Source organism: Sebastes fasciatus, chromosome 10 (assembly GCF_043250625.1).
Source record: "Sebastes fasciatus isolate fSebFas1 chromosome 10, fSebFas1.pri, whole genome shotgun sequence".
Lineage (NCBI taxonomy): Eukaryota > Metazoa > Chordata > Actinopteri > Perciformes > Sebastidae > Sebastes > Sebastes fasciatus.
In genome coordinates this window covers 9,331,317-9,355,561 of record NC_133804.1, presented here as the reverse complement: position 1 = coordinate 9,355,561, position 24,245 = coordinate 9,331,317, and the positions used below count along the sequence as shown (strand labels likewise).

The 24,245-nt window shown below is 40.5% G+C and overlaps 2 protein-coding genes across 2 annotated transcripts; one reads left to right on the top strand and one right to left on the bottom strand.

The window, feature by feature from the left end:
- The first annotated feature begins 1,282 nt into the window (after positions 1-1,282).
- mmgt1 (membrane magnesium transporter 1) lies at positions 1,283-5,598 on the top strand. The gene is made up of 4 exons (XM_074647919.1): positions 1,283-1,440; positions 2,539-2,591; positions 3,090-3,193; positions 4,711-5,598. Exons 1-4 carry the CDS (start codon positions 1,356-1,358, stop codon positions 4,865-4,867), a joined length of 399 nt encoding a protein of 132 aa, XP_074504020.1. The 5' UTR covers positions 1,283-1,355; the 3' UTR covers positions 4,868-5,598.
- A 715-nt stretch (positions 5,599-6,313) lies between these two features.
- On the bottom strand, positions 6,314-23,981 carry ints6l (integrator complex subunit 6 like). Its single transcript, XM_074647918.1, has 18 exons — positions 23,679-23,981; positions 23,480-23,557; positions 19,919-20,068; positions 17,741-17,830; positions 17,375-17,558; positions 16,507-16,635; positions 15,752-15,915; positions 14,436-14,588; positions 14,059-14,191; positions 13,576-13,670; positions 13,354-13,464; positions 12,351-12,566; positions 12,108-12,234; positions 10,722-10,864; positions 10,377-10,608; positions 9,129-9,545; positions 8,916-9,009; positions 6,314-8,158 (listed from the first exon to the last, which is right to left on the bottom strand). The coding sequence occupies exons 1-18, from the start codon at positions 23,874-23,876 to the stop codon at positions 8,056-8,058; spliced, it is 2,817 nt and encodes a 938-aa protein (XP_074504019.1). The 5' UTR covers positions 23,877-23,981; the 3' UTR covers positions 6,314-8,055.
- Between the last annotated feature and the right edge of the window lie 264 nt (positions 23,982-24,245).

Sequence of the window (24,245 nt, the reverse complement as noted above, 5' to 3'; positions counted from 1 at the left end):
ATTGTGTACTTTCTTAGATGTCTTTCCTAGCAGATTCCCCATTGTTATATTTCCATCATCTACTCCTGATAGCAATTCCCTTCTTTCTTTGTCATATTTGTTGCACTCTATAAGAACATGCTTGACAGTTTTTGGTTTATTACAGTACGTGCATAGTCCAGTTGGGTGCTTGCCTATTCTATGGAGTGTTTGTGTGTTTAATCCTGTATGTCCTACTCTCAGACGGGTAATGACCATCTCTTCCCTTGGGCTCCCGCTCCGTATTCCACCAGCTATTCAGGGAATGAAATTAGCTAAATTAGGTGAAACTTTCAGGTCACCTGCCACCATGGCAGACAGTTTTTCCTTATATTAAGAAATATTATTTTTACAAAGCAATTCTAAAGCCTAAATTAAATATATGGTAACACTTCATTTTACAGGTCCACAAATTTCATGGTAATTAGGTGATAATAACCAAGTTACCTATTTGAAATTTCTTTGGAATTACTGCCAAATTACCCCCAATATTTACCTATACATTTATTGAAAATTACTTTATTATAAACATTATTTAATAATTATATTCCGCTATTTCCCCAATAGCTGGTAATTTATTTAATACATTTCCAGGAAAAGAATACAAAGTTAATTGATAGGCTTTATTTCCATGTCTCCTGGTAAATAGATGATAAAGCAAAAAACTCCCTGAATCATGACATTAATGACATCAGCTACCAGGTGACATCTGTGGAGACAATAAGTCACACAATGGTGAGATTTGTGCTGATCAGAAGTGTCTTCTATTAGTTTTGGTTTTCCACCTCCGATGAAGAGCAGCCTCTTCTCAAGCCTCAGGGCCCTATTTTAACCATTATATGTTATTTTAGTATAGAATTATTAAATAATGTTTATAATAAAGTAATTTTTGATCAATTTTGAGGTAAATATTGGGGTAATTTGGCAGTAATTCCAAAGAAATTTCAAATAGGTAACTTGCTAATCATCACCTAATTACTGTGAAATTTGCAGACCTGTAAAATGAAGTGTTACTAAATATAGTCATGGATTAGGGTTACATGTTATATTCCATAACTCTACGGTCTGGTACCACTGACTGTGTTAAAAAGGTTAATTTCAGACCCTGGTTGTATTCATGACACATACATTAACACAAATAAACATCACAAATAAATAAAGGAACATTAAACCACCCCACAGTGTTGTATTAGTATATGTAATTTAATTGAAATGTGATTTCATCTAGCATTAGTTGAGTGATATATTTTTTGACCCTGTCATGGTTGTGCAGCTGTTTACGACATGGTTTTACGACATCGCTTTCCGGCACTGCACACAGCTCCTCGTCGCCTTGGATGAAGATGGCCTCGTCGTTCTGGAAAGGTGTTGTCGGTGTCGGACTCTTCGCCTTAGCTCACGCAGCTTTCTCTGCAGCACAGCGTGAGTCTCAGAGCAGGGAGGGAACACACTGGTGTCTGTATATGTGTTTATTTCCAGGAGGGCTCTGTTGTCACAAGGTTAGGGTGATGAAACAGCAGGCTGGGCCTTTCCGGCTAACGAGAAGCTAACTAGAAGCTAACGCAGCTTAGCAACGCTCATCACTCGCAGAGGAATGAAACACTCCATCTCCATCTGCAGCTAATGTTAACACATCACCATCATTATGATCAGTGTGACGACATAATGCTGCACACTGAAGACGGTCTCTTGCTGATCAGTCCGTGTGAGCTGCTCAGCATCCTCTGCCAGTGTTAATGGTGTTCATTACTGGTAATGACCACAGCCATCAAATACCACTGTGTTTACCAGGATGGTCGAGTTTAGTGTTTTTGCTTTAACACGATGGACGGACTGCTAAAAGGCTGTCATGTTATTGGTAAACATATCTCTATAAATGAAATGTCCCTTTAAATGCCCTGTAAAAGGGACAGGGAACATGCAGAGGCTTTATCTGACCAATAGGTGCCTGCTAAAGTATCTCCTCAGGGCATGAATGAGTAATGCCATTCAATGGTCCAGTTGTTATGGGTCAGTTATGATCCGCAGTACCTTCACCCAGTTATTCAGATTAAATGTCACATTCAAGGATTGATAAATTGCAGCTCAATGAAATTTCTGATTCAGTGACTATTATCAGATGTGATGAGCCCTAGTAGCAATGTATGACAGAGAACATGTTTACTCTTCTCATCCATTATTACCAAAGCATGTGGACTTTGTTAACACTCAGACTGAATGTATTCTGTGTAATGATCATATTGACTCCCATCAACTGAACCCACAGTGGATTTATGGATTTATGGAATATGGACTTATACTACTGTTCTGGTTAAACCTATGCAGCAACACCTATTCAGGATTTAGGACTACTGGCATGACTATATAGTAGGGATGGAACGGTTCAGGTAAAAAATCTGAACCGTTCGGTTCACTAGTCACGGTTCGGGTCGTGTATGAATTGTTTGGTTCATTTGAAATAAGTTATGATGGTGGATTATGGTGTTAATTACTGTCTAATATATGTGTTTCTCCCATCAGATCGATCATACATGCGCCTCACAGAGAAGGAGAACGAGACACTACCCATTGATGTGAGTGACATGAATATTTCAAACTGGTACAGTTGGCATGTACCAGCATTAATGGAAGCCTCATATGAGTTTTTTCTAAAGTTATAAAAGTGGTCCTTGTTATTTTGAATGCACTTTGAACAATGAATCAATTTAAAATGCACTTTTATTCCGATGTATTCTAAAGTAGACGAAGAGCCAAAGCACTTTTTCATCCGCAAAATTCAGGTTCAAACCTGATGCACAAATTACTGCAGAGAAATCTGACTTTTGTCCACAAGCTCAAAACTGTCCCTTCTTGTGCACTTTAACAGAGATTAACATATAAAAGCTTAATGTGAAGTTTATTGGCTCACCTACAATGGAATCTGCAGAGATTTTAATGCCTTGTTCTAAAAGCACTTATTCAGTGAAATGATTCCCTAACTAGTAGTTACGCTCTGCAAATGTTTTTGTTACACAACAATCCCCAAAGATGTGTCAATGTTGTTTTCATCATTATCTATTATTTTTTTGCAGATTGTATTACAGACCTTGTTATCGTTTGTGATGACCTGTTATGGTATTGTTCACATTGCTGGAGAGTTCAAAGACATGGACGCGTCCTCAGAGCTCAAAAACAAGTAAGTTGAGTAGCAGCACCAATTCCTCCCTTGATAATGTGCTTGTTTGTGTCCTCTGCCACAGGGGAAGTAATGCTCACCACCTCGACCTGCATTTATAGTAACATTACTCTGAATCAATTCCCACAGACACACACTGAACCTCCCTGAGTTGCTGTTTTTTGTTTTTTTTTGTGGCCAATGTGTTGTGAAGACCAGATGCACTTAACATCACACAACATAAGAGTGTTTTTTTGTACATCTTCAACCATAATGTAAATAGCAATTTAGATACAAGATTCAAGCCCTTTATTGTCATTGTGTAGTACAACGAAATTAGATTGTGACAATCCCATAGGTGCTAATGGAAAGATAATACAATAAAAAAAAGAGATAGTGCAATATAAATATATAAAAGATAATACAGTATAAAATATAAAAATACAATATGTATATTGATGAGATGACAGTTTTGCCAGATTATTGCACAAAGTGTCTGTCAGATAATTATATAATTATTGCACAGCATCATATAATTATTTCACAGAGTGATCAGCATGTTATTGCACATATCCGTAACAGTGGATTTACAGTATTTACATTGCAAAAGGGACCAACGTGTTATTGCAAATTTACATTGCATGTGTTCAACTCAGACAGAGGAGACGTCAGAGTTCAGGATAATAATAATTCATAATAATAATAATACAATATGAGTTCACTGACGAGAAACATTCCAACAAAGGACAGGAAAACAATAAGCGCTATTTAAAGATTGTACATTTTTTTTCTTTTAAGAACAAATGGTTTAACTACCGAGTTTTAAAATTCATCACCTTTTCTATCTGCCAAAATCATTTAAGTTATCATATAATGTTAATTTAACAAAAATGTGGCTCCTTAAAGCTGTTTTATGTGCATTATGAGGGTAATAACTGCATCACTACATGTTGTGATGGTAGTTTAGGCACGTCTGTTTGCACATCATGAGTCCAATTGTAGTAATAATTGGGGGGGGAATGTCTTTCTTTTTTCAATTAATTGTTTATTCTTTGAAATATCAGGAAATAGTGATAAATGTCCATCACAATTCAAATGGCGTGCTTTGTCCAACTAACGGTCCAAAGATGTTCAATATGCAATTATACATAACAAAGGAAAGTTGCAGATTCTCACGCTTGAGAAGCTGGAACCTAAAAAATGTTTGATATTTTTGCTTTATTGTCAATTGTTAACAACTAAGCATTTTTTCAGCACTAGATAATCTACAATATTGTGCTAGTGTTCTGTCTAAAGCAGTGCTTAATTATTTATATTCATGCCTAAACTTTTAATGATTGTATGCCATGGACTCCCTCGCTTTTTCATATCATAATTCTCCCACCAAGAACGCATGTGGACACAATTACAAGATGATTATGGCAGTGCATCTGCTGCAGTAGGTGTCCAACATGTGCACAACTCACCGTTTGTCTCTTTGAAAGCAGAAAAATATTTGTACAGTGCCAGTCTTTTCATAACTTTGTTTTTTTTTCCAGAACATTTGATACACTGAGGAACCACCCATCCTTTTACCTTTTCAATCACCGGGGTCGGATGCTATTCCGCTCGCCGGAGGAGGAGCCCTCCTCTGTACGCAACCAGCAAGCTAATCCCAACCCCATACGGCTACGCAAGCTGGAGCATTTGCACTGAGACTGGCCTTTCCTGCCTGTAACAACATCAACGTCAGATAAGATTTGTTTTTGTTAGACAGAGGAGGCAAAGTGAGAAGTCACCTTCCTCTACTTTAATTTGTATTTGTACATAAACTAATATGCTGTCCAAACATACATCTCTGTCCATAAAAGTGCTCACCACCATATTCCACACTTGACTGTGCCAACCCCTTCAATTTTTTCAAGCCGATTTGTTTGTATATACAGTATGTAATCGCTTTGGAGTCTTAAGATACAGAGACATCTGCCCTGTCTGTCCCTTCTGAACTGAATTGGGATATTGCTGTCCTTTGTATATCCTTTACATGAGGGGCATAAAAAAACGCCTGTTTTTCGTTACTGTTTCATTTCAACCTCACATCAGTCCTCAGCAACTGTCAGGGCAAAAGTTTGTGAACTGAAATGAGTTTTGTCACATTGAACTGAGGAGCTTTGATTTCCTTGATGGCTTCCTGGAAGCATAAAGGCTCATCTGTACATCCTGTATGCATTAAAGAGGTTTGCTTCATGCCACAGGAAATCAACTCAAGGTGAGATGTGAGAGCAGAAAACGTTAGACAGCCGTTCCACTGATACTGTGAACACTAAGGCGAACTAGAACGTGATGGTACATTCATTTGGGTGATGTTTGTTTTTTTCCTTCATTTTACATTTTGTTAAGATTAAACAGATGTTTTTAATTTAATAAAAGGCTTACTGATTTTACAAGGTGTCGGAGTCTATTTTTTGTTGCATTATATCATATTCAGAGGCTGGAATGTTGCTTTGGCCAGACAAAAGGGATCAGATCTCAGCTGCAAGCTGTTAAAAACTGAAAACAGGAAGGCATCCGATGGCAGTCCTGCCATCCTGCTTAATCAGTGTGGAGAAATTGGTAACAAATGCGAATGCTATCACAGATTAAAGTCTTTTGTACATGGGAGGGAAAGTTCTTAAAGTAATTCTGTAACGACAATGCAGAGATGTGCCTATGACCTTGTTGCTGGACCGCTGCATCACAAATTTCTACCTGATCAGTTGTTCATGTTGGCCTCTAGGTGGCAGTGGAAGCTGAGCTTTTAGTCTGAGTTCTAACTTACATTTATCTAGCACAAAGTGTCTCTTCACATTTGAGGTAAGGTTGGTTCCAAATAAAAAATAATGTTGACTGTTTGTTTGATTTATTGATCAATCAGATGAAATACACGTTTTCTTTTTGTTGCTTGATAAACAAGTTAGAAAAGCAGAAGTAAAACATTTCTGCTAGACAAAATGTTTATTATTTCAGACTTTAGTCTTTGTTTTGCTTTTTTCTCATGAATGTCTGAATAATTTGATCTACTCAGGCCTCTGAAATGATTCAGATACATGCAAAATGTACAACTCTTGGCATTGTAGGCTATTAGAAGTAACTTAAAAAGTAAAATACAAACACAACTGGAGATACCATTGTAACTGGTTTATTTTTTGTTTTGTAAAAAAAAGGTTCATAAAACTTTCCGTTTTATATATGTATTTAACAGTTTACAAAATTGGCTTTAAACATTTCATTCAAAATATTTCTTATACTCTGAAATAAACAAATTCACAAAAATAATCTATATTCCATATGAACATTAAAAAGTAGTGTACATCTGTCATAAAAACAAGGAAAACAAAGGAGCGCTAACTTGGGTTTATGTAAAAAGCGGCAGAGGGCAGATTACCAGCTGTTAAAATCCACAACAGTGGACTGAGCCTGGACAGATGCAGAATTCCTTCGAATAAAGAAGTAATTCTGGGAATCAATGGAGTGTTTGTGGAGGAAGATTTACCAGACTGTGTGTGTGTGTGTGTGTGTGTGTGTGTGTGTGTGGTGTGTGTGTGGTGTGTGTGTGTGTGTGTGTGTGTGTGTGTGTGTGTGTGTGTGTGTGTGTGTGTGTGTGTGTGTGTGTGTGTGTGTGTGTGTGTGTGTGTGTGTGTGTGTGTGTGTGTGTGTGTGTGTGTGTGTGTGTGTGTGTGTGTGTGTGTTGGGGGAGGAGGGGTTGGAGGAGTAAACTCTAAACGGAAACCAACAGCTGCATTAACTGAACTCATGTTCTATTGCTGTAATGGCAGGTAACAGGATAATAATGCTAAAGTATCTCATGGTCCATGTCCAGTCCAAAACACTGATACATCTATATTATATACTGTTGGTGTTCATCCATTTCATCTTTAAAAAGCACTAGCGTGTGAAGTTTGTTTCCAGGCGCTTCGTCGATACATCTGTCAAATTAGTAACAAAATGGACCCAAATTTAAAACCCAATTAATCAGGTTAATCCGTTTTTTTTTAGCCTATCAGACTGAAAGATGCTAGTTAGGGATGGGCGATATGACAAAATATACAGTCAGGTATTTTATCGACTGGATTCGCCAAAAATTAACATCTGGGTATTTTATCTTTCTCAACTGAATTTCCTGGAAATTGACGATACATCAACATAAACTATATATATTCGCTCGTAGATTTTATCCATATCGCCCGCCCCTAATAATAATGCATATCTGTATCAGCTGATATGGTGAGGAAAACATTAGATTACAGTGTGAGTTTGGTGAAAAATAAAACATCAGTGCATCTTTTCTGCTGATATACGAGGTGAACCTGGGAGGACCGGATTTCTCCCGTTAGCCATAAATCCACATGAATGCACAACATATTATAACTAATAGAAAAAAATGGTTGCAGTCTCACAAACCCTTTTCAGACCAGCTGAAGAAAGGTCTGTTTTAGGAGAATAACAATATCAGGAATGTGCCTGTGTATCCCTTGCACGGCCATTTGAGGATCTGATGGCTTATTGTGTATCTGTCTAACGGAGTGCGTGCCTGTGTGTGTGTCTACTGAACAATGCCATATGGATGTTTAAGGCATCTGTCAATATGAAGAGGATTATACTTAGTCTCTTTCCTCATCCTCGGTGGATCCGTCCTGAAGGCCAGTTAAACCCCTCACCCTCCGCCTCTAACAGGATGTGATGTAACAGCACAGGGACAGTGGGAGCATCTGCTATCAGTGCATTTGTCCTTTCCCCCCTCCAGTTCCTCAATTTGTCTTTTTGAGGCTCGTCAACAAGGACGTCTCTTTTAATGGTGGTGAAACGGTCGACGAAATAGGAGCTTCATTCCCTTTTTCTTGTAACAAAGCAAATCTGGTTCATCACTAACTGCCGTGATCATTGGGAAGCTGTGAGGACGCTGCTTGCTTCTCCTCCAACTCAGCGAGGGACACCTCCAGCTGCTGGATCAGTACCCGCTTCTTGAACCTGTCAGAGAGACAAAGGAAGTTAGAAAGAAGCTGGAAAACAAAAAGAAGCAAGAGGAGATTCATGTAGGTGAAACTGCTTTAATGTTAGAGTTGGTAATCTTCTACAATCTTCTACAGCAATCAATAAATCAATTACTCTGTCAAAAAAAGAGAAAAAAAATCTGGCGGCTGTCGCAGGACTGCAATACATCAAACCGGCAACACGTCATCCAGAGTTGGCTCACATGACCATGCCCCCTTTTGGGGGAAAAACAATCCCATGCCCCTCATAGACGGGAACAGCATAAAGAGAAGAAGTTGAAACATCTATCCAAACTTCTACTTTAAACAAACCAGTAATAGTAATAACGCTACAATAGCCATGTTCGTTGTTTACGTTCATTATGATCATTTTGGGGGAGTGGCTTTGGAGGGAGGCCTGAAAGGACGGACTATCAGTGTTGCTGACTTTCTCACAAGATATAGTGACTTCTTTAATAAAGTGCCTTTCTTCTTCTTCTTCTTGAGCTAATGCTGCTAGCTACTTGCAACTAGCAGCAACATTGGGTGGGTTTTTTGCTTGGATAATTTGTTTTAATCTAGCGTACTCTTGCTAGTTTCTTAAGATTACCAACCCTAGCTTTACGGACACTAAATCTACAGTATAATGTGACTGCAGTGACACAGGTCTTAACAGGCATGTCCTGTGTCAGACAGAGTTATTGTGATGCTTTAACTCCTATACTACTAAGTCTAACATGAGTCATTGTCCTTACCTGACAGCCTCTTTGATTGCATGTTGGATGAAGTACCTTTGAACATTAACTGGTCCTTTCACCTGCTGCAGTAGACCGAGTATTGCGTCATAGTCTGAGAAGAAACACGGACGGTAATGAAGAGACAGCGGAATGTTCCCAATATGACACTAACGTTATCAGATTAGAATAACAATGAATGTAACGTGATACGCTGCACTGGCTCATACTCACTTCGCCCAGGTTTGCGGACCTCCTTGATGACCTGACTCCTCAGCTCTGCGTGGCTGCCATCTAGTGGGGCTATGAATATGGTGTCAAGCACTGCAGGGTCAGCTTCAGTGTCCTCTAGCTGGCTCAGTGGACTCAGTCGGTCACAGTTGTGTCTCTCCTCGAGCGGCTGCTCATCTAGACTATCTTCCACTAGTCCTATCTTCCCATCTTCCTCCGTCATGTCGATGTCCTCAACTGGATCTGCTACTCCCAGCCCGGCCTTCTCTTCTAGGCTCAGTGGAGATGCGCTCTCTGCTACAGGGTCCATCTCAGCGGGCCAGATCTCCCCCAACTCAGACTCAGACTCAGACTCAGACTCAGACTCAAGAACCCCGTCACCGTTACTGTCAGCGACCACCACGTTGTTGCCGTCCACTTCTGTAGGGACAACAAATAATAATTTTAAAGTACTATTCAATGCCATTTGTGCAACATTTTCCAACCAAATCCTCATAGTTGCACATACAATATAACTCTCATGTTATATCACGTCTAAGTATATCTTATAGTTGGTTTAGACTCCATGACATCAGCTCGATTATAGCCTGACACGGCCATCATAGAGTGTCTCCTCGGATCGGGAACAACAATGAGTGTCGTGCACAACAACCGATCGTTTTATCTTGTGTAGTGTGTCATAGTAGACAACAACTGACGCCGCGTCTGGGATGCCTCACGACGTACCGACAGAAAGTCTAGTCTGTTTGATTTTTTTTGCCTTCCACAACGTGTTCCGTCACAGCCATGACTTTGGCCAGGAGCACAGAGCGATCTGCTGCGCAAGCGCGCACAACTGTAAACGATAGAGAAGCGAAAGAAGAATGATGTTGGTGCGGTGAGGTGGAATTGTGAAATGGAGGAAAGATTTGTGGAGAGCTATTGCAACATCACTCCAGCCTTTTTGATGTTTCCTCGAGGGACTACCACGACAGAGTGAACAAAATAAAAAAGCTGGCATAAAATAGCAGAGGCACTTCAGCAACCCCGTGAGTACGCTACTGACATCAGCATCAGGCTTCCTTCCTGATGACATCACGCACGTTGTGAAAGACCAACAACGATGATTGGTCGGGGACCGACGTGTAGTCCGTCATGTCTCTTGGCCAAGTCACGGCAAGAATTTATGACTCTCTCTATCACCTAATCGGACATAGTGACCATCGTAACCGACAAACATATTGTGCAGTCTGAACCAGGCATTAATCTTACCTTTGTGCTGTGGGATGGCTTTGAGGGGGTTCTGCTGCGCTTGAACCCCTACTGCACTCTTTCCCGCCACCACATGGTTGGTGCTAGCTGGTGGAGTCTGTGGCCGCCGTAGTAACGGGGACATGCTCCGCCTTCTCTTCATAGTGGTACTCGAGTTGGAATCGTTGGAAATTCCTCTTTTCTTACTTTGAGGGCCCGCTACAAACTCATCCGCCTCATCGATCATCATCCCCTGAGATAAACATACGGGAAAACACAACATTAAAGAATGAATATATCTCTTAAAAAGCACATCGTGCATAGGTAAAGTTTACCGACCAGTAATTTGCGTGGATATATTTTTACCTTCTTATCCTGCTTGAAAGGATTCCCAAATGTGTGCATGCGTTTAGGTTGGTCGGGGTCGATCTCTCTCAAAGGAGACGTCATCATTTTTAGGTACTCCTGATAGTTTCCCATCTGAGCCACTGGGATACTGTGCAGATAGTCTAACAACCACAGGAAATCTTATTAGCATTAACAAAAAACACTTTATAATACAGATATATAATATATTTTTTTTCTTTTGGCGTGTATCATTCATGTTCATTAAATGGCTGCTGCCAACTGCACACGTCTCAGAGCAGCCTTTGGACAAATCATTGAAAATGAGTTTTAATTGGATCTGCTTGATACAATTTAGATCAAGAGATAGATTCTTTTGCATACAGTATATGTGTAAAATGCAAAGTCACCTTAGTAAAGTGCAGAACCTCAATTCTGTGACCATTCTCTGGCTAAGATGTTTTGATGATTGATTTGACTTCTATGGACCTTTTAATAAAAAAATTACCGCCCGGGTCCCTCGGAAAGATATAATCTATAATAGACACCATCTAAAGTACATTTCACTTTTTAAACTATAATTGATCATTTATTCTGGTAGATCATGACATTACATTAGTAGAAGACAACTAGATCTGGTTAGAATAAGACCAGATCTGGATAGAATAAGACCAGATCATTTATTCTAGTAGATTATGACATTACCTTTAGAATGATGTAAAATACACAAAGATTTAAACAAATATAACTTGGTTGGTACACTGGCCATCTTCTACCCAGATCTGGTCCTCTTCTACTAATGTAATGTCATAATCAACCAGAAAAAAATATTAAAATAGTTTAAAAAGTCAAATGTACTGTAGAAGGTGTCTTTAATTGACAATTTTCACTGAAAAACATCTTTCCTTTCAAAAATAAAATGTTTCGCTCTAATGGATGGTGGCCATCTTGGATTTCTGGGTCAAAATGATATAACGCCAAACTGACGTCAGAATCGTAATATTCGTGGTCAACTTACACGAAAAAGTGTCTTCATACATGATTCTAGGTGTTTTGGTTCAAAAGTTAATTTTTCAAGATGGCACCAGCAGCCATCTTGGATTTAGTCCTCTGGCAAAATAATCCCGTGATTTTTGGGAGGAGCTGGCTTAACTTTTTATAAAAGGTCTTTAGAAGTCAAATCAATCATCAAAACATCTTAGCCAGAATATGGTCACATAACTGAGGTTCTGGACCCTACTACCAATGACTATTTTAAGATTGCAATTAATTGTAAAACTTGACTTTGAGCAGTGTTTTCATCAGGACATCGTCAAGACGGGGGGCCGGACGAAAGAATTCAATTAAAAATAAAATAACTTTGTTACATTTTTTCTAGATTTTTTCCTGATTGGTGGGATTTTATACCTTCGTCTTGCCCTCGGATCAGTTTTTGTGACGTCCGCAGCAAATTGGAGCGCATCCGGGTGAGTTGATCCAGAAGGTTCCGTCTCGGGATGTCGTAGGCATTTCGATAAGCTTGAGGTTTTAGATCCTGTGAACACAACCAGCATATCTAGTCAGAAAAAAACCACCAAACGTTGCACTTGCCCTGTTTTTACTGTAAATTTCCAATGAACACAAAGTATGTCGTGCTTTTCAGAAAACTACCTTGTTGAGCAGGGCGATCTGGAAGCCAGCAAACTCTTTAAAGTTCATGTCCACCAGGCGAAGGGGCCCCTCCCCGGTGATGCCCTGCAGCAACTGCTTAAAGTCCCGCCGGTGGGCCAGAGAGAGAGAGTTGGAGTGGTTCTTCACCTTTATGCCGGTTTCTTGGGGAGCCTTCTTCCCCACGGACACAATTAGACGATCTGATTCCATCTTTGCCTTTATAGCAACAAAACAGGAATATTGTTTAGAGCATTTAGAGCGTTTAGAGCGTTTAGAGCGTTTAGAGACACATCCAAGCATTGTGAGGTACATTTTACTATGTGGATTCTTTTGAGTCTTTTATATGAATAATTTCATACTTAGACATAATATTTCATACTAGCTTGTTGTGAATGAGGCTAAATAACGCTCTAAACTTAAATTTGGTGAGGAAAAACTGGCATGGCCATTTTCAAAGGGGTCCCTTGACCTCTGACCTCAAGATATGTGAATGAAAAAATTGTAAGTTCTATGGGTACCCAGGAGTCTCCCATTTACGGACATGCCAACTTTATGATAATCACATACAGTTTGGGGCAAGTCATAGTCAAGTCAGTATACTGACAGTTGTTGTTGCCTGTTGGGCTTGAGTTTGCCATGTTATGATTTGAGCATATTTTTTATGCTAAATGCAGTACCTGTGAGGGTTTCTGGACAATATTTGTCATTGTTTTCTGTTGTTAATTGATTTCCAATAATAAATATATACATATATTTGCATAAAGCAATCATATTTGTCCACTCCCATGTTGATAAGAGTATTAAATACTTGACAAATCTCCATTTAGAATTAATTTTGAACAGATAAAAAATGTGTGATTAATCTCGATTAAATATTTCAATCAATTGACAGTTTATATTAATATAAATGGTATAAACATTCTATAACTCCTCTATCACATAATAGAACAAAGTAGAGGATTTTGTTTTCCTCGTGTTTGGGTGACAATGTCAAAGTCTTTACCTGCTGGCTGAGCTTCTTCAGGTAAGAGATAACACTGTAACTCAGGCCACAGTCCATGGTGTCTGCAATAAGATTAGGTGCACCCATCATCCTCAACGCCTTTTTTAAGGGCTGTCAGAAGATGGCAAGAGGAAATTGTGGATGTTAGTTACATGCAGAAACAATTTAAATCCATGTACTGGACTTTTACTAAAAGGTGACAGAGACGTAGCGTTGGTTTACCAAGAGGAAGTATGGAGGCATTGTCTTCAGGTACATCTCAAAAGACTGTCGCCACTTGAGGTTTGGTTTTAGTTTGTGCACTTTAAACAAATCATCTGGAAGGAGACAAAGAAAGGAGGAGAATACAGTTTTAGCCTTCTGGATCAGAGACCGGTCAGCCATCCACCTGCACCTCAGACTGTTGCACACACATTCATATTCAGGTGGTGAGTCTAAAACGAGCATCAAAACATAAACTACAATGAATCCCTCTAAATACCCCATTAAAAGATTAACTGTTTATGAAGTTGCTCTGTTAAAAGTTACTTGTGATGTGTTAATTATGTTTTTAGCTACAGTAAAGGTGATTGGGGGGGAAAAAGATTGCAGATGATGAAGTGACCCAGAAAAGGAAAGCTTTTTAAATTTAATATCAGCTCAGACGCACTGACCCAGAAGTTTTGAGGCCAATTTTAAAGAAAGGTTTCCTGCCATATGTCTTACCGAGGAGAGGAAGAAGCATTGGGAAGTTGTAAGGCATGACAAAAAGGTTGACACAGGTGAGATTGGTGCTGGCTTTAAGGTAGCCAAATGGCTGTCCCAGGTCATTTTGCTTCCCGCTGCTGTTAACAAACACCTGAGGGCAACACAGGAAAATCATGAAGTCACATATCATTTTGGTTATCGAGCTTCAAAATTAAACTTGACCAAGCTTCATGAGTGAGGCTCATTACAAAATTCCTTCATCAAAAGGTGAAAGGATATTTCTAAATAAAGCTAGCAACCTCATTATTCTGGTTTTCAGTCCCGGAGGCAACAACAGAGACGGTGGAAACAAGCCAACAGAGCTGATGGGTGTGTGTCAATAATATCGACCGTACCTGCCAGCACATGTGCGGAGATTTCCTTTCCAAAATGTATTGGGTGAGCGGAGATGGCTCCAGTTCGTACTTGTCAAAGGGAAGCTTGTCGATCACCATGGGCTCACAGTCCACACAAGAGAAACGCACCACGGGATGTGCAGTGCGAGGCGGCTGGGAGCAGTAGATGAAGTTGTTAGACATACTTATCTGTGGTATGTACCAATGTGGTGTCTTTGCAAGAGCAACAGATAATAGAGATCACAGGATTTTGCAGAGTTGGATAATTGATTATATTGGCTGTAAGTCAAAATTACTGACTAATATTAGTCGGAGAAAAACAGGACTGCCAATAAACGAGAGAAAGACAGAAAAGTAAGACAGGCTCTGTTCAGACCTGGTAATAATATGAATCCTGAATGATTGGATCACAAGGGGACAGCTCTAAGTACAGGTGTGTACGCACTCAAGACACATTGAGGACGCATTGAGATCCGATCGCTCAGACCACATTCAGAGGTGGTCTGGGCCACGTATGGCTACATTCTTTTAGCAGTGTGTACGCGAATGTGTCCTGCGCCACATTAAGGACCGCCTACTCAACTGACGTCCCGCTGGGATCTGCGGGGGCTCACTGCTCGTCTACCTCGCAGCATGGAAACGGCCTCTGTGCTTTACTGTATTCTGTCTGTACGACTGTATTTTATTAAAATATATCCTATCTATGGGCTACATAGTCAACAGACTATCAGACTAGGCACGAGAAGGACATTATTATCATGCTGTCGGAGATGTGTCAGTGTTTTTGTTCCGGTGCTTTGCACGGAGCTGACGCCCGCCCGCCCGCCAGCTCTCATCCCCGGCTCTCTTAAGCTCTGTACCCCACAGTTGCCTGGCAAAGGCAGCGGTGTCGGTGGCACGGAGGTCCCCGGGGACCACTGGTACAATAACCTTATACGTTTATGTTAATAAAATGTACCTAAATTCACAATGTAGGCTATTACTACTGACATTCATGTAATATTAAGTCATGTCTGCTGTATTAGCCATGTGTTTACTAAGTGTTTATTTGCACATAGAGCGAGGAAGTGAGATCCGATCACATGTGGTCACTCACGCATGTGGAGAGGCATTTTAATGCCAGGTGTGAACAGATGTATTTAAGCTGTCCACCACACTGTGATCCGAGCACTCAGGATGCATGTTAATGCCAGGTCTGAACAGGGCCACAGACAAGGTGAAAGAGAAAGTTTGTGTAAAACATAGTTCTTTAAGAGGTAACCTGCAGAATGACACACTAAAGGTGCGGCTGGGATATTTTAAGCCTCTCTGCTCACCAGGGTTGGAGAATTCTGGTCCGGCCAGAAGGACTCTGGTATGGGCCAATGCCCGACTGGAACCCCCGTCTTTGGGTTCGGCCGCACGTAGATGAGTTTATGGCAACTGTGCCACGGCTGTTGGCTGAAGGACGACACAAGACGACTTGACTCCACTGAGTTGTCTGTAAAACAAACAAATATGATACAAGGAAGAACACATTTCTCAACCAAATAACAAACACAAATTTGAATTTGGGAATAACTGGTGTCAAAAAAGCCCTGAGTCACGGATATGAATAAGCTTTCATTTCATATTTTAAAAGATTTTTTTAAACAAATACATATAACTTTGAATCTCTCCTTTTACCAGTAAAATGATGTGTGAGTCAAATAATCTCAGAACATTTCTTTACAAGGTCACATTCTTTATACTCCTCTATGTGTGGCTGATCTAGAAAATGCACTCAGTTCTCCTTTTAGTGTAAAACTGCACTGTGATGATCCAAGATAAGAAGAATCTCTTCTGCTTTCACCTGTTTTACTGCCCACAGTATCTTTGCTCTAACTTACTGTATGAAATGTGATTAGATGATGTGCTCAGAAACTCACGTTTTGTGCGCGTGACTTGGCTCTTGAGTAGTGAAACATTTTGTGTATATAAAAATGTAATGACTGCTTTTTTTATGTCCATACATGTTTGCAAGATTCTTCATAACAATTATGAGGGCAGGATTTGCATTAAGGTAAAGTTGTCCATTCAGTGTTCCACTCACCTTCCCCAACGAGAGGCGGATCTGGGCCTGTCTTCTCAAAATTAATGACAACACCACTTTGAACCTTCTGGACCAGAGACTCCAGACACTGGTTCAACATCCTCTGTGTCCGCACACAGTACGATCGCCCTGAGAGAAAAACAGGAGGCACAATCAGCATATATAATAGAATAAATGATCAGAATCAGGTTTATTTTGTATATACATACATGGAATTTGACTTCGGTTTTATGAAGCTCTCTCAATGTACTTACACAAAATATGAATAACAGCTAGGAACAGCAATGACCAACAATAAAATAAGAATACAATAATAAAAATAAAATGTCTTTATACAAGTCAAGTGCTCTGGAAGTTGTAAACAATATAAATAGTGCAAAAAAATAAATACTGGATGGATATACATGGACTGGATGATACAGTACAGTATGTACATGTGAAGATGTCTATATACTGCATGAACAGTGAGTAGGATTTATATTTACAGTGATAGATGATATGTAAATATTACAATATGTACATAAGGTGATAGATGAAATGTACATTTTACAAAATAATGTGCATTAAAGACTGTAAATTATAATCTATAATGGCAGGAGCGGATATTTGGTGTTAGGGGGTTATTGACAGTGTATGACTGATTACGTGTTCATCAGAGTGACGGCCTGAGGGAGGAAACGGTTCTTGTGTCTGGTTGTTTTGACGTAAAGAGTTCTGTAGCGCCTACCAGGGAGGAGAAGCTGAAACAGGTTGCAGTGACGCTTCCTGCCCGTTTATCATGAGCACATACGCACAATGATTCTTAAAATAAATGATGGTGTGAATACAGGACCCATGTCGGGGTGCCAAAGTAAAAAAAATGTCAAACCTCCGGTGACTTCACACATCTGGGTGATGGCAGACTCATCCGTGGGGACGCTACCGAGCTGCTCAGTGTCTGGTGTGGCTGCTCCTGGCAGCCTCAGTACCAACGCAAACAGCCGCTGGTCCCAGCGAAAGGGCTCCTTGGTCAGCTCACTGCCTGCCAGTGGAGAGTTCAGAGGCAGGTGCAGCTACGCAGCAGACAGAGTAAAGAAAGAAAAGGATGATGAGTTTATAAAGGTATGAAAACTGCCACGGGTCAGCATTTGCACAGTTTTACAAACCCATTACCATTTATTTCATTACACAGTCTGAACAGATTGCATTACTACACGGTACAAAGTACCACTGCTGCATTTGTTTGTGATCTCACCTCATCTGGCACCCCAGAGCTGTGTGTAAGCTTGTTCCCATCAGTGATAGTGATGATCACAGATGGTTCGAGGAAGAAGGGGTTACGGCCCTGAGACGGAAACAGTAACAATCAGCAATTAAATCCAAGTTCAAGCAGACAGTGACCCAATTTATTCTCACTAGTCTGCTTTATTTTCTGTACACTGTTCTGTGTGTCTCAAAAAGATTCTCCTAAAACATAAAATGGAACTGCAGTAATGGCAAAATACAGGTGTGCTATTTCAACAGAGCTCCACTTAAACACAGTAGTTAGTGTGGTGTTACTGTAGCTTCACACCTCCAATAACCTCTTGAATACTAATATGAACAGTGTGTTGCAGCTTGTAATCTTTGCCTTGTGTCAGAATGCATCTGTAAGCTGCAGAATGTCCTTGTGTTACTCATTAAGGACAGAAACCTCCACCACTTTGTTGTAGGGGTCAGCCTTGTCTAATTCAAACACACACCGAATGCATAAGTAGATTCACACACACCCGATGCACAGAACTTGTGGCACTACTTGAGCGTAGTAATCTTCCTCTGCCTTCAAGCAGGGGTTTGCAGAAACGATGTGTGTGAGGAGCTGATGACAGCGCTATGGTAACTGAGGGAGACGGAGTGGATTAAGCCGCAATCAAAAATCAATATTCTCCACTTCCCTTCAAGGTAAAGGAATAAAGAAAGACCAGCTGAAAACTTTGCTACAATCATTATCGAACCCTTCATTCACTGAGGAAACGTCCACATATACTGTATACGTTGGCTGTATCAGAAAAGCCTTGTTTTACACTTAATTACTAGCCAGTATGTCAAAGCTAATTTTGTCTTGTGGAATCTATTTCTATCCAAGGCAAAAACAAAAAAGCCAATACATATTCTTAACGATCACGTACCCTAAATTATTAATCGTTTTCATTAAAACAACCGCTCCACCACTAAATGTGGCACGCCACTGTATCATTGTCAATCATTGTGTATCAAGTGTTAAATGTGTATCTAATGTCATCTTTACAATCACAACCAAAAATAAAAAGACAGATTAATTAGTTTTTTATACAGTCATAGTATTTGATGTGTAAATGCGTAATGATTAAAATTAGGGCTGCAACTAAAAATGTTTTCATGATTGATAATTTTGCAGTAGTATTTTCTCAGTTAGTCTATTAAAGGAACAGTGTGTTAGATCTGGCACAATCTAGCAGTGAGCCTCTCCCATGTTTGCCAAGCGTGTAAGTGAGCTATGGTAGCCGACGCAAAAACGTGAATGGCCCTCTCTACAGTCGGTTGTTGTAAGAGTAAGGTAGGTCATTTGGAGCAGAGGTGAGAAGTGAGTGTTGAAGCAAGAGAGAGAGAGCGGCGACGGCAACGAGTAACGTTATCAACTCTGGCCCTAGCAGGAAACATTAACAGTGTTTGGTTTGTGCGTTTTGGGCTACTGTTGAAACATGGCGGTGCAACATGGCGGACTCCATGTAGATAGGAACGGCTCATTCTAAGGTAACGAAAATACAACAATTCTTCTTATTATCAGGCGATAATATACACTAAAGAAAACATACTTATTAATATTATATTCCATTTCTGCCAATAGATCCCCCTAAATGTTACACACTGGTACTTTAAACGCATGGTCTACAAAATGTCAGGAAATAGTGAAAAATGTGAAAAGTCAATATTTGGTATCTTTGCTTGAAAAACAATTTAGACTAGAAACCATCTTGCGATAGGATCACACCAGCCGCAACGCCAAATCAGGCCAAGGGCGTAAAACTTTCTGCCCCCCTACTTCCAGCGCCCTTGCTCGGACCACACTCATCTTCGAACACGGCCCTCATTTTGATCTCAACTACACACCTGTAAAGTTTCGTGACTGCATCTTGCACGGTTGTGACGCTATTGCGGTGACAAAATCTGTCAACAGGCAGACATATAAACACTTGGCAAAGTACCGGTTAACACTTGGCAAAGTACTCCAAACCGCCTCTGTGGTAGTTCCCGCTACATGTGTCTGCAGGACCACATTTCATCAGATGATGACACACACACACAGGCTCACAGGGTGAAAACAATACCAGCGTCGCTGTCGCGGCTGGTACTGATTAACTAGTTATCAACTGCTGCCAAAGAAATGCTTAATAGGATGTTGGCGTCAACACACCTGTCCGTAGTTGTCGATGCCTGAGACGAGGCGGTTGAGGTTGAGCAGGTCGAAGGCTGTGCGGAGAGCGTGGCCTAATGTAGTCAGCCCGGATGCCTGCAGGTTCTTCAGCTCGCACATGAAGGTGGCGTGGTTCTCCTTCCAGCCGGCCTGAAATACACACATGGACAGCGTGCTGAATGGATTGCACAGCAGACAGCTTTACAACTGAGTAGCAGAGGAGGCCTGAAGTTACAGTGTATGATGAACAGCCACAATCCAAAATAGATCCACACCCACAGATACCCATACTATGTAATTACAAAGAAAAACAGAACATCAACTTTTGTTCACTGACAACCGCTCACTGAATCATGTCAAGCATACAACTGCCACCTTTGGTAAAATGACTTTATATCTTAGCAACCCATTGATTCTGTGCAGCATGACATAACAGTAACCATAAAATGAGATCAGCTTATGTCAAGATCTGGAAATGGAAGATAATATTGCTGAAATTCAGGCCAACATTTGAGCTGGATGGCGCTGTTTAAGAAAGAGTCTAATTTCATACATGACAAGCATCCAGAAATACACTTCCCACTGTCGCTTGTCCTCTGTGAGGGAGATATACTCCCACAGGACGGGGATGTGGGAGCGTAACTGCTTTTGGACTTTCCTCCAGTGGGGTCAAGTACCTTACTACTGCAGCTTCATGCTTAATCTAAGGATGACCTGCAAGCTTACCACTTCCTCTATCAGGAGAGGGAGGGGGAGAGGCTGAAGACACGGAGAGAGAGAGAGATGAAGCACCAGTGTCTACATGTATGCTCTGAATCAGGCCAGTGGGTAGATTTTTGGATTATCATGTGGCATTCATCCAAAACCCTGAATTTAGAGGAATTTCAAGGAAAGCTCAGAGTGTTCCATGAATGACGTTAGATAAATGTTACGCAGTCATACAAACGTCATCACTGGGCAGCTGAGGCAACACTGAGGAAACACATTCACGTGGGTGTAAGAAAAATACCCAGACATAGGTCCTTGTGTAGGCCAGTAGATATGTAAGGCATAGTTTGCACTCAATAATTCAGACTACAGAATATTTCTATTTTCCTCTCAACCAACCTCCTCTCTCTCCCTCTACATCAACAATGTATTGCCTCTCTGTAACTGTGCAATCAGAGTAGACCCATTCAGAATAACCTTGTCCTTTCATCATAATCCTCGGTGCACAAAGCAGGCAGAAACAACAAAGGAGAAGACAATGGAGACAAAGAGAGGAAGAGCTGAAGGAATAGGAGTTGATGAGGACAGACTTTAGTAGTGAATAGCACTTCTTGGATTATTGGGCTGAAATGTTGCACACAAGACTATATCAGTGGTACGCGTGAAGCACTGATCTGGACTTGGCGAATACTGCAAGGTCAATGAGTGAAGTAGGAAGCAGCACATGAATGACAGCAATGGCATGGCACTCATAACATTTCTCATGACCCCAGTCCTAAACACAGAGGCCTACTGTAGCAGTATAAAAAGTATGCAATGATGTTTTAAGAGCTGAGCTCAAAATGATCCTTGTGGAGGTCAATAAAGAGCCTCATATAGTCTGACAGTTATTATGCTTCTTGCACAACCTGTGTCAAAAGTACACGAAATATATTGCAATAAAAGTGTTTGAAAAAAGGGAAGTAGCTACTCTTAAAAATGACTTTGCTTATCTAAAAAGAGTTATACTGATATCTTCCTTGCTTGTATGATAATTAGACGTGTATCCCTAAGAGTGTAACATATTAGACTATATTGTTATATAGTTTGTATTCAGTTATCATGAGATAGACTGTAATAGTGTGGCTTCTGGTCTGGTGCTCCTTAAAAAGAAAGCTGCAGCTGTTTGACTGGTGACATCATTTTCGAGTGTATTATAAAAACATGATAAACAGAATTAAGTAGTCATTACATGTATCCTTTGTCTTGCACACAATACTCTGTATGTATGCCTCTGCATCTATCTTCTAAACATCTCACCAGCTACTGCTATTAAAGATGAATTAATCAATTACTTCCCCACTCTGGCATTTTGTAATTTTGGCCATGAGGCATGCAAACAAAACAAAAAAGACTTTACGAAGGAAAGCAAACTATACTATATGCCTTCAAGTATTAATGACACGTGGTGGATAAGTACAGCAATGCATATTGTGTTGAGAATAGCAGGGTGTTATTTGTAGACAGTTAAAAAAAAAAGAGTGTAACGTATTAGACTATATTATTATATAGTTTGTATTCAGTTATCATGAGATGGACTGTAATAGTGTGGCTTCTGGTCTGGTGCTGCTTAAAAAGAAAGCTGCAGCTGTTGGACTGTTGACATCATTTTCGAGTGTATTATAAAAACAAGATATATGTAATTAAGTAGTCGTTACAAGTACCCTTTGTCTTGCACACAATACTCTTATACTGGCATTTTGTAATGTGGCCATGAGGCATGCAAACAAAACACAAAAAGACTTTTACAAGGAAAGCAAACTATTTTATATGCCTTCAAGTATTCATGAGACGTGGTGGAGTAAATACAACAATGCATATTGTGTTGAGAATAGCAGGGTGTTGTTTGTAGACAGTTACAAATAAAGAGTATGCTCTGGCATTTTGTAATGTGGCCATGCGGCATGCAAACAAAACAAAAAGACTTTTACAAGGAGAGCAAACTATTCTATATGCCTTCAAGTATTCATGACACGTGGTGGAGTAAGTACAGCAATGCATATTGTGTTGAGAATAGTAGGGTGTTGTTTGTAGACAGTTACACAAGCCAAGAGATTCCTACTACAGACCAGCCACTGAAGCAGATCAGGGACTTCAGGGGTTTTTTATGTGTGGGTACTAAGGATTGCATTTTATTGGGTCATGAAAAGCTCAGAGAGATATGTGTGTGCCAGAGTCATTTGATTACTCGTGAGGATATAGCTTTGCAGACATGAAACCCCTGTAATGATTGCAGTGATGATTGCAGTGATTCACAGCTTGTATGTTTGTTTGTAAGAGTGTTAGTATTCTGGGTCCATTAATGCTCATAGTATCGGTATGACAAATAATTATCATATGAATAATGATAATTTTCTTCTAGCGAACTCACATTAAAAAAAAAAAAAGAAAAGAAAAGCTCATGATGAAGAGAGGGGCTTATCAACTTCCAGCCCCTTCAGGCTGACTGGCCAATGGGAATGCGTGGATGATGCGAGGGGAGGAGCTGAGGATGATTGGCGGGCTCTTTGACCAATCAGGACGCTGTATTTTTAAAAAAACCGCGACGTCACAGGCGATAATAAATCTCCCCGCCTCCATCTCAACGCCCGAGACCTTTTCTCAACACAAAAGCAAAATGTCCGCTGGACGGTCGGAGGCAGTGTGCAGCTCTCCGGGGCTCTGCGGTTATTTGGAGCAACAAAATAGCCGTTTTGTGTCGCCAACCGGGACAATGACTACAAAAACCAGAAGGACAATAAAGTTTCACTTAAAAAAAAACACGTTTCGACTGTTTAAATGTAAAAAAAGAGATGTTTATCAGTGTCTAATTACCTTCACTCCGTATGGTGGATCATCGAATGTAACTAGCATGTACCTGTCGCCTCTACTAGCCGGGTCTCGGGCACGCAGCTGTCAACAAAAAGAAAGCCAAAAACAACATATATTAATGTCGACCGTCGTGGCCCACGGATACCCTAAGCTCTCCAAAGGGTGCTTGCTGAAAAAAAGTCGGGGTAAAATCATTCTTTACCTTCATAAAGACCTCAACCGCGCCTTTAGCAACGTCCAGATACGTCGTACCCAAATAAGTGCGCTGATTCATAGAGGCGGACGTGTCTAACAGGAAAAGTAAAATAGGCATTTTAAATGTAAAAGCCGAGGTTGGATGCTTTTCTAAAATTACTGTTATCCACATGTGAGCTATCGTGCGGCCGTACAGTTCACACATGTGTGTATATATTTGTTATAATAAGCCCCCCTCCCCTCCTGAAGAGGGCCGCTGGCTCTGCTCTCTCTCTATCTGCCTTTCTACAGCTCTGCCTCGGCTAGCTGTTCAACTTCTGCTCCCTAACCGGAGGACACGCCCACATCCCGCCGCTGGCACGCCATTGGCTGAGCCCGGTTCCACTGGCCACGCCCCCCGTACAATATGGAAATATATATAACGAGGTCGAGATATGGCGTGTGTCTTCTATCTATCTCAACATTCAAGATTCAAGATGTTTATTGTCACGCCGGTTATACAAGTTCAATCGTGCGAAATGCTTTCTGCTGCTTTTTGATCTTGCCCAGTTATGTTGGCTTTTTTTTTTTAAGT